This window comes from Pseudomyrmex gracilis, unplaced genomic scaffold (assembly GCF_002006095.1).
Source record: "Pseudomyrmex gracilis isolate BER0280 unplaced genomic scaffold, ASM200609v1 scaffold_2582, whole genome shotgun sequence".
NCBI classification, from domain to species: domain Eukaryota; kingdom Metazoa; phylum Arthropoda; class Insecta; order Hymenoptera; family Formicidae; genus Pseudomyrmex; species Pseudomyrmex gracilis.
The window spans coordinates 3,182-13,680 of NW_018023166.1; the positions used below are offsets into that span (position 1 = coordinate 3,182).

Consider the following 10,499-nt stretch of genomic DNA (forward strand, 5'->3'; position numbering starts at 1 on the left):
AATTTTATCGCTATTGCTTATTCCGATTTTCTGATCTGCATTGATACATGTGTAGTTTTGTATGTTAGATTCCGCTGTTCCTACCTTTATTTTTAAATATAAACTTTTTAAAACTTTTGTTATTTCTATCGCTATCGCTATTCCGTCCATTGTGCAAAGGGCTTTAGGCGTCAGAATCGGGACCACTTTTATATCACGGAGTTCGATCTCCTTACTCTTACTTCATGGAACGAAACAGTTTTATGTTGCACGTTGAAGTAAGTTACAACCAAAAAAACCTAATTTTGAAGCATCCATTAGATAAAGTAAAGGTATATAATACAAAAGTTATATCATTAAACAGAATACATGAGTTAATTAGATATTGTTGAATTATTGAGATATACGTATTTGTTTTTTATGTAAATTATTAGTATTAGTATTTACATATGTGGTTTTAATACAGAATCGATACATCTTGTCGCTACACCACGCATGAAATAATATATTCCTTTACAGAAGAAGAAAAAGTAAATATATATAAAGAATAAATAGTTCAAGTGGAATATTTCGATGTTTTTTCTGAAAAGAAACTATGAAGCGTCTGTGGGTTTTTTTTTTCGGAAAATACATCGCACGTAGTGAATTTATCAATAACGTTTTAGAGAAACGTACAAAGCCAAAAATGATGGAATATTATTAATATATTAATAATAATACTTATTCAAACTTGTGTGATCTTTTTCTGTACTCTGTTTTATTTTTTTAAATATTTATACAGTATATATTGTTTTTCACATACAAGTAATTAGTTTATATGTAAGTATTCATTTACTTATACATATAAATTATTAATTATATGTATTTACTTATTTATTAAGTAAATGAATACTTACATATAAATTCATTATATACTTGTATATAATATATGTGAACTTACAACAAGTAATTAATTTATATGTAAGTAAATAAATACATTATTATGTATATATATTTCATTTTAGTACATGCAATTTCTTTGTAATTAAAAATAGATATGTAGAGTTGACTGCTAAATATGCATTAAATCTGATATATTATTTAACAATAGGCTACCATTCTTAAAACTGAAATAAACTAAACTGGAAAGATAAAAATTTTAAAGAATAAAGCATAAAAGTTATGATTCTTTCCAGTATTTTGGAGAAATAAGTATTTACCTATTGTTTGTTGTATTTTCAAGATGTAAATATAATAAATTATAAGATGTTAATGTTTAGTAAATTCTGTTATATATGTAAAAAACAACATATTAATAATGATTCTATGATGTATTTATCATGTCTTAGCTTAATTAGCTGGCTTTTTCACACAAAATATATATTAATGTTTAGAAAGATTATGTTTACAAAGAGTTTATATATATTTTTGGCATATGATATATATATATATATATATAAACATGATCTTGACTTTTTTGTGGTTCAGGGCTTCAACAATCTGCCCATATGCCTAAAATATATATATGTATATATTTGTGTATGTGTGTGTGTGTTGTAATTTTGTACTGATCTTTTGTCTTTTATAGATTTTAGAATATTTTGAATATAATTTCTATTGCTTTAACAATTTATTGCTTTAACAGACGAAATAATACAATGTCCTCCAGAAGATGGGAAACAAATTCTAAGGAATATAATTCATATGAAAGAAGAAATAGAAACAATACAAGTAATAATAGGAATTATCAAGGAAGAAGCAGAGACAGTCAGTTTCAGAGATATCACAATAGATCTTTTGATAATTCTTGGAATAATCAAAAAGAAGAATCTTGGGATAAGCCTCAGGATAACTTTCCACAAAAAAACTTAGGGGAACTAAGGGATATCTCTCAGGGAGAGAACTGGGATATTTCTCAGCAGGAGAACTGGAATAATCCTCAAGCAGAATCTTGGAATGAACCAAGCACATATAGTCATAGAACAGAAAAACATATTCAAAGAGAATATTCTGGAAAAAAATTTAATGACAGTAACACCAGTAGAAGAAATAATAGATCAAATTTAGAAGGGCTAGTTATATATGTGAAGAATGATAATGTTAGGAAACTTATTGGGAAAGGAGGTACCCAAATTAAAGCTCTGCAAACAGAAAGCAATGCTAGAATTAAAGTGAGTAATGACACAGTTATATATTTTATGGAAAATATTCTCAACCAAATATTTAATAGTTTTTTTTTCTAGGTTGAAAGTGTACCAGTAGATGAGATGGATCCTGAACATATAGGGGAAACGGCTGTTAGATTGATTGGTACAGAAGAAGCACAACAACGAGCCAAAACCTTAATAGAAGAATTGTTATCTGAAAAAATATTTGGTGACTTTCTTGTACTAGAAGGAGAAGAAGCAGAAAAATATAAGAAGGCTCAGCAAGATGAACTTATGGCAAGATGTGCAAATATTGATTGGCAAAAAGCTAGTGAAGAATATGTATGTTTCATACAATATTCATTAGTAAACAATAAGTCACTACATACAATACTAATATATTACTAAAGTATATTAATAAGTATACATATATATTAGTAACATATATTAATAATCTTGATAATTGATGTTTTTGCGATAATTGTGTTTTAAGAATATTAATCCGCTTGAAATGATTTTTTAGGAAGAATATCGAAGACGAAGGTTGGCAGCTTTGCCTCCTATTATAAAAGACTTCTATAAAGAAGATCCTGCTGTTGCTAAAATGACATCCTGGAAAGTAAAGGAAATCAGAAAAAACAACAATAACATCGAAGTTGATCGATTTTGTGACGAAAAGGAAGATAACACAAATATATCAAAACTACCGAATCCTATTGAAACTTTTGAACAAGCTTTCCAAGTAATACAGTAATCTCAATAACTTGAATATCTATTGCTTCGACAATGAAATCATACAAATGCAATATATATTTTTATGTTTATGACGTAGCATTATCCTGACATTCTCATTGAAATAAAGAAACAAGGGTTTGTAAAACCAAGTCCTATACAATGTCAAGCATGGCCTGTTCTACTGAGCGGCCAAGATCTCATTGGCATAGCACAAACCGGAACAGGTTTACTTCTTATTTTATAAAAACTACTATTTGTACGGTGTGTGTGTGCGCGCGCGCGCGCGTGTGTGTGTGTGTGTGTGTGGGTGGGTGGATAGGTGGGTACGTGCGTGTGCGTGTGTAAAATATATACAAGATTATTTTTAATTTCAGGAAAAACTCTTGCTTTTCTATTACCTGCTCTCATTCACATCGATGGACAAGTGACTCCACGTAACGAGCGACCTGGACCGAATGTTCTCATTATGGCACCAACAAGAGAGTTGGCATTACAAATTGAAAAAGAAGTGAACAAATACTCCTATCACGATATCAAAGCGTAAGAGAATTTTGTATACTCTTCTTATTTTTATGGGCTTCTATGCGTTTGAGATATTATCTCTCTTTCACTCAGTTTTTTTATTTTTTTTTATTTTTTTTTATTTTTTTTTTTTACAACATATAATCGACTTAATGATTTGTTTATTGAAGGGTGCGGGAATTGGTTGAGCCGACTGCACATATCTAATTGAAAATTATTTTAGAGTGTGCGTGTACGGTGGCGGAAATCGCAAAGAACAAATCGACATTGTAACAAAAGGCGTGCAAATAGTAATTGCGACTCCTGGAAGAATGAACGACTTGGTGCAAGCCAATGTGTTGGATGTATCAGGCGTGACGTATCTTGTACTTGACGAAGCGGATCGCATGTTGGACATGGGTTTTGAACCGCAAATTCGTAAAACTCTGCTGGATGTACGGCCAGACAGACAAACCGTTATGACAAGGTATGTATTTACCAAATTATTACTTTATTAGACTTATTGCAAACTAGAATTATGTTGCAAAATTCTGCTGTATAATGTTTACTTGTATAATACGACATTGATTTTACTATAATGCTTCGAATTTTCATTTTACTAGTGCTACGTGGCCCGAAGGTGTTAGACGCTTAGTCAAGTCATATATGAAAAATCCTATTCAAGTGTATGTCGGATCGCTTGATTTAGCAGCTGTTCATACCGTCACACAAAAAGTATATGTAATATCCGAAGAAGAAAAGTCCGATATGGTTAGTAACTCTTTAAAATAAATTATCAAAACTTATTTTTTAAACAGTTTCAAACAATCAATTATTATTTCCTTTTCTTTCTTTGTTGAGCGTCTTTTATAATAAATAGTATATAGAAGTTCTTTGTGAAAACGCATGAAATTGTTTATAATACAAAATTTTAATATTATTCTTCTAAATTGCGAAAATAAAACTATATTTTTTAAATTAATATATATGTTACTGGAAGTTGATTAGAGAGACATGTATTAACAATATATATTTTCTTTAACGTAGATGTATCAATTCTTTCGTGAGATGGGTCCTCTAGATAAGGTAATGGTGTTTTTTGGTAAGAAAGCTAGAGTCGATCATGTCGCCAGTGACCTGGCTTGTTTAGGTATTGAATGTGATAGCATTCACGGTGACAGAGAGCAAGCAGATAGAGAACAAGCTCTGGGCGATCTAAAGTCCGGAAGAATTCGAATTCTTCTCGCAACAGACGTGGCTAGTCGAGGAATCGATATTGAAGATATTACGTGAGTAATTCTATGCATATATTGATACCACAACAGTAGTAATGATTATTTTTATTGCAATTTATTATTTTATTGTACCTCAGACATGTATTGAACTATGACTTTCCGCGAGATATAGAAGAGTACGTTCATAGAGTTGGACGTACAGGACGTGCCGGGCGTACAGGAGAATCTATTACATATATGACAAGAAGTGATTGGAGTCATGCGGAAAAATTGATCAAAATACTCGAAGAGGCTTGTCAAGTCAGTTGCAAAGCAGATGTTTAATTATTTTTCCACATTTTTTTGAAATTAGAAATTAGATTATATGCTGTTTTTTTAGGAAGTACCCGGAGAGTTATATAGTATGGCTGAAAGATATCAAGCATGGAAAGAGAAAAAAGGGGATCGATTCAGAGGTAGAAGTAGTAGATATGGTAACCGATACTAGTAGACAACCAAAGATAGAATTTAGACACAGTTATTTTGATCCGTCTAAAGTAATTTTTTTTTTGTACAACTACATATACTAAAAAATTTATAATATAGTAGAATATTTCACTTTTATGTCGTAAATGCTATAATTTTTATTAATGTAATTGATTAATATTAGAATCTAAAACAACAAACAAATTCTTATTTTAAAATTCCTCAGAATATTTGCTACAGTCATTTCGGATTATATAAGGGGAGGTCTCTAATAATTTTATATACTATTTACGACATACACATACAAGTGAAGTATACGACTAAAAGATAAATTTTTGAATACATTTATATTTAGTTTTTTTTATTCATTTTGGCAGGACAAAGCCAAATTGACTGTATTGTTACATTTCTACGTACATAACATATGTTAGTTCAGGATATAGTTTGCTTTTATTTTTACTCAGATATACGTACAAGATTTTTCCAGTTAAATAAGACATTTATTTGTAAAAAAAAAAAAGCTTAACTATGAGGATAAATAAACAAATTTTTTCCTATAATTTCACATACTTTCAGCTGTATTAGATGTAGATCATGGTTGTGTTCCAATATTTACTGTAGTAAATATCGCTACCCTATTATTGGAAATTTATAGTACATGTGACATAAAGCATAGATTTTTATTTGGCACAGTAAATAAGTTAAAGCAGAAGATTTTTCAAGTAGAACTGCAATATATATAATAAAATTTAAATGAATAAGTCTAAAGATGTCTCAGAATAACAATTTGATCAAAACGTTTAAGAGAAAACACTTATTCTACACTTCATGATTTTACTATCAACACTTTACACTCTCATAACTTGTTTATTTAAGCTATGTATGTTGCATTTGCGATACATTTGAGTTTATTTAATACATTTTTCTCATTTGTTATATTTACTTTTAATGTACCAATAATTGCAAATTTATGAATCATTAGAAGGCCGCTCTGGCCACTATAATGGCCAGTAACAAACTCGGAAACTTTGCACAACATATAGGTTCTATATATGCATAATTGTTACGTTGACAAAATTCAACATTTTGGAGAAAAGCTGCCGATCTTCTTGAAGCAAATCAATCAATTGCATGCCAGCATTCTCGCTAAAGTAAAATAATGCTAGCTATAAAGATGAATAAATGTAGCTGAAAAGATAAATAAAATATTCATCTTTTCAATATTTTATTGATTAAAAGTGAATTTGTACTAAAATACTTTTCTATTTTAACGTAAGTGCGGCAAATTTAAGAATAAATTCTCGTTTCTGATGATATAATCCAAGATAACTGTAATGAATTGTGTGAGGAGCTTTAAATATAAAATAAAAACAAACTGGCGCTTAAAGTACTTGAATGCCAAAGAAAATCTATATATTATGCAAATCCATATTATATTATGTGTAGTACATCTCATATAAATTGAAAAATATTGATACTAAAATATAATAAGACATTAGCCTATATTTTCACCTTATTTTTAAGTGTTAGTGAAAATCTATAGTATATATATGTGATATGAACCATATATTAAACATTGCATTTAGTAGCACATTTTTTTGATAAAAGCGAAGTGAAAATACAAGTTATTACAAAAAATACGTATAATCACAAAAAAAAATACTTCAACAACTCAAATCAGTATTTGAGACTATTTGGAAAAATAACAAACGGTTGAAATTCAGTTAATTTAGAAGAAAACATAGTTATAAACTATATTTTATTATAAACTTAATTATAAACTTTAAAATTTCGTGTTTTAGAATACTTCTCAGCAAAGATTTTACCGCTTGGAGTTGGTATCGAGAATGCTATATCATCTAGCGTCATCATGTAACCATAAAAAAATGTTGCTCTAAAACAGGGAAAAAGTCGGTATATTAATATAATTCAGTAAAATATATCAATATGAAAATATAAACAATATTTTAACAAAAATTTACCTTAAGATATCGACAAGTTTAGTGGCTATACCCTGTTTGCGATGACTCATCGCAGTCCATACGACGTTTATACCGCACTTTGTAGGTGTGCTTTCGGCGGTGCAACAGTCTAGTTCAACTAAATCGGGAATCATGCGATGCGCTTTCGTAATAGATTCTGCTACTAATACTCCGAGGATAGTTTTCTCGCGTATATACAAATAAATCTGCAAGATGCAAAGTTTGAACATTTTTTCCCTGTTGTTTGCCAAACTGAATTTAATAACACACATACTTTATACCTTTTTATTCTGATATTCCGATATATCCGTGTTTGATAATCCCAAGTCTCTATCTACAACTGTTAAAATATCCGATATCTTCTTCCAGTATTGCTTAGAATCATGTGGTTCAACTAAGATTATTCTACTGGATGTGAAAGAATCTTCCATTATGACGCGTTCGTTCTTCCATCCCTGAAATAATTTTCATCATGAAAATACATACTATCTTTTTTATGATAGATATAACGCATAACATTTATTTTTTATGATAAATATAATGCATTACATGAAATTTTAAAACATGTATGCTGTTGTGATAATTTAGATGAGCGTTTTCATCTTCGGGGTCGCCTAGTTGATAAACGATGTTGCATTCTGGACATTGAGTGGCGCCGAAACGTTTTTGACCAACATCCAACTGATACTGATCTGCACCGCCACCTTTTGCAGATAATTGCCATTGTGTTCTTTTTGTTGCTTTGTTAGGTTTTGTGTTACTCGTCTCTCTAAATAGAAATTAAAAGAAACTTATTTTTTTTTTTTTTTCTTCAAAATGAGATTTGGATGGCATAGGCAATACAAAACGTACTCAAAAATGTTGCCGGATGCGAAATATTTCTGATTAAATATGGGGAAATACTTATTTCTTCCAGATTCTTTCTCCATGCGTTTAGATCCCTCAGTATCATTGTTATTTGTATTATTGGGCGAAAGATTTCTAACATATGTTTGAGAATCCACATCCTTAATATTCATGGTTGAGGTCAAGTTAATGAGCTCGCTAGCTGGAGACATGATTGAGTCTGTTGGCACTACCATTACTGGTTTTAATGGAGAGATTGTACTAGTCATCACGCTACTGCTGTTATTACTACTACATGGCAATGCTACCATCTTATCATAATCATCTTGCCAATCATCTTCTAATATTTTCAGCAAATCAGCCATTTTATTTTGTTCTAGCGTAGTTTCAACTTCTGGTTCATCCACAGTTAGATCAGTTGCATCCAGGAGAACATCTATATTGGTTTGTATCTGTTGCAGTTTAGATGCATTCGCAGAAGCACGGTTTGTATTCAATACAATTTTACCGTCTGTAACTTTCAATTTGATCTTATTATTCACTGTTACCGTAGCGGCATTATGCCTAATTGTCTTATTGGTTTTGAAAAATCGCTTGTTCTCGTTAATCTCCGTTGAAGAAACTTTCTCCACACTTATGTTTACTGGTTGAGCTCTCTCTGCAGGCGAAGTATCTTTGCTTATATTTTGCAATAAAGAGTTTTGTGTACTATACTGTTTTATGTTTTTCGACACTTCCGAATGTACTTTAGGCTTCGGCCTTTTGATTCCGTGGAATACGCCAGCGTTTATTCTGCCGAATTTCTGCTTTTTTAACAAACGTTTGTTACTCTGTACAGACAAACTTCGCCTCCTTTTACTATCGTTGTTCTTGATATTAATAGCAAATGGTCGCTCAGTTCTCGCATTACTACTGTAGAATTTTCCAGTACTCAAGGAGAAATTCTTTAAACTGTCGCACTCAGTTCTTCTATCTTGAAACAACGCTGCTCTTGCTCTAGGTGCGCAAGATGCATCATCCGTTTTGAATAATTTTGCCGAAGTTGTCATCAACTGATCCTGTGCATGTCTTTTTAATATGTTCTCTTTTTGTCTAGGCGAAAAGTCTCTTAGTTCGCTTGTTTCAAGTGAACTAAGAGATTTTCGCCTATGTAATTTTGGTAATGAAGTTGTCTTGTTTATAAACCAGAACGGTGTCATTTGTTTATGTAAAAGACTACGGCTCTTTCGAGGTGTTTCCGTGATATCTTGATTTTGAATCTCTGTGGCAAAGCTTCGTGTCGTTTGAGGTGTCTCTGGTACTATTTCGTTTGCCATCTCCTCTGTTATCTTAAAGCGTTCTGGTGTTAACAATGCTACCTGTTTGCTTGGAGAAAATTGCAATGACCTTGGAGATATGTTAAATAATTTACATCTAGGTGAATATCTTGCAGCTCTAGTAACCTTCTTGAGAGAGCTGAATGGTGATATATGATTTTCTCTGTTGTATCTTGACTTTAGCCGATCCCAGGATAAATGTGAAATATGTAAATTAGGTGATTTCTCAGGTGTTGTAAATGGTGAGATATATTCTCTACCTGAAGAACTGTCATGACTCGGACTTTGATCAGTAAGAGCAAGAGGTGACATAGGTCCTAAATCTGACTCTTCTCCTGAAGATATTTCAGTTACTTTATTATTGTTACAATTTGCATCATAAGTAATGTTTTTGTTATTAGTAGTATTATTGGATGGCGCAAAAAGACATTTCTGAGCTCGTCTTGGAGTATGAAGAGATTCTCTTTGACCACTATCCATTGATTGTTGAATATTTCTTGAAATTAATGTACAAAAAATAGTTTTAGTGTTACAAGTATATAGTAAAACATTGAAAATATACCTAAAATATACTTGTGATTCTAATTAAATCATAAATAATTTTTTTATCATTCTAAAACATCCCAATAAAATACATAACCAGAAAATCTGCTTAAAACACCTACAATGTGTATTTATAAAATTTTATTTATAAAGGTTTTGCAATATATATTATATTATATAAATTAAATATTATGTAAATATATACACACAAAAAAACGATTTAAAAAATATACATTTAATGTACCAGTTGACTAACCTGGACCAAACACTTTGAAGAAGCAATTTTACTCAATGCGGTGTTTAATGCACTATTAGAAAAGTATTTTTTTAAGTATTTGCAACCAATGTGTCTATTTTACTCTCTTTTATCTGAGAGATGCCGCAGAAGCCACAAAAAATTTGTACAACACCGCGACCCGCGATCGTCGCTTTTCACAGGCTGTGTTCCGATATTCACTGCCAGTACTAAAAATCTATACTTCACGTCACAAGGGCTATAGATCCAGTACTGGTAGTTAATATCAGAACGCAGTCACAGTAGAGTTACATTAGGTCTGTTCTTTTTACCTGAACTGGCTACACTAGTTCAGAGGTTATCTTTCTTCTTCCAATGTAGAGTGAAAAAGATGAACTCTGAACTAGTGCAGCCAGTTCAGGTAAAAAGAACAGACCTATTGGGTGCATTCAGACAACTCAACAGTTGAACAACGGTTGAGAGATAATCACTTCTGATTGGATCATACTTTTAGAATCAAAGCAGAATTTGAAGAA

General features: G+C 31.1%; 2 protein-coding genes across 4 annotated transcripts; one reads left to right on the top strand and one right to left on the bottom strand.

Annotated features, from left to right (window-relative positions):
* The first annotated feature begins 182 nt into the window (after positions 1–182).
* Positions 183–5,185, top strand: LOC109862896 (probable ATP-dependent RNA helicase DDX43). Of its 3 annotated transcripts, none has more exons than XM_020443064.1 (11): positions 183–311; positions 1,604–2,129; positions 2,202–2,447; positions 2,629–2,847; positions 2,938–3,064; positions 3,215–3,380; positions 3,586–3,828; positions 3,965–4,112; positions 4,389–4,630; positions 4,714–4,876; positions 4,956–5,185. In XM_020443064.1, exons 2-11 carry the CDS (start codon positions 1,617–1,619, stop codon positions 5,061–5,063), a joined length of 2,175 nt encoding a protein of 724 aa, XP_020298653.1. In that variant the 5' UTR covers positions 183–311; positions 1,604–1,616; the 3' UTR covers positions 5,064–5,185. The 3 variants fall into 3 exon arrangements, with proteins under 3 accessions (XP_020298653.1, XP_020298654.1, XP_020298655.1); XM_020443065.1 differs by having other exon boundaries at positions 183–257; XM_020443066.1 differs by lacking the exon at positions 183–311 and adding an exon at positions 338–509.
* On the bottom strand, positions 5,186–10,191 carry LOC109862895 (N-acetyltransferase ESCO1). Its single transcript, XM_020443063.1, has 6 exons — positions 9,985–10,191; positions 7,876–9,681; positions 7,573–7,792; positions 7,305–7,478; positions 7,024–7,229; positions 5,186–6,935 (listed from the first exon to the last, which is right to left on the bottom strand). Exons 2-6 carry the CDS (start codon positions 9,663–9,665, stop codon positions 6,812–6,814), a joined length of 2,514 nt encoding a protein of 837 aa, XP_020298652.1. The 5' UTR covers positions 9,666–9,681; positions 9,985–10,191; the 3' UTR covers positions 5,186–6,811.
* Positions 10,192–10,499: the final 308 nt, after the last annotated feature.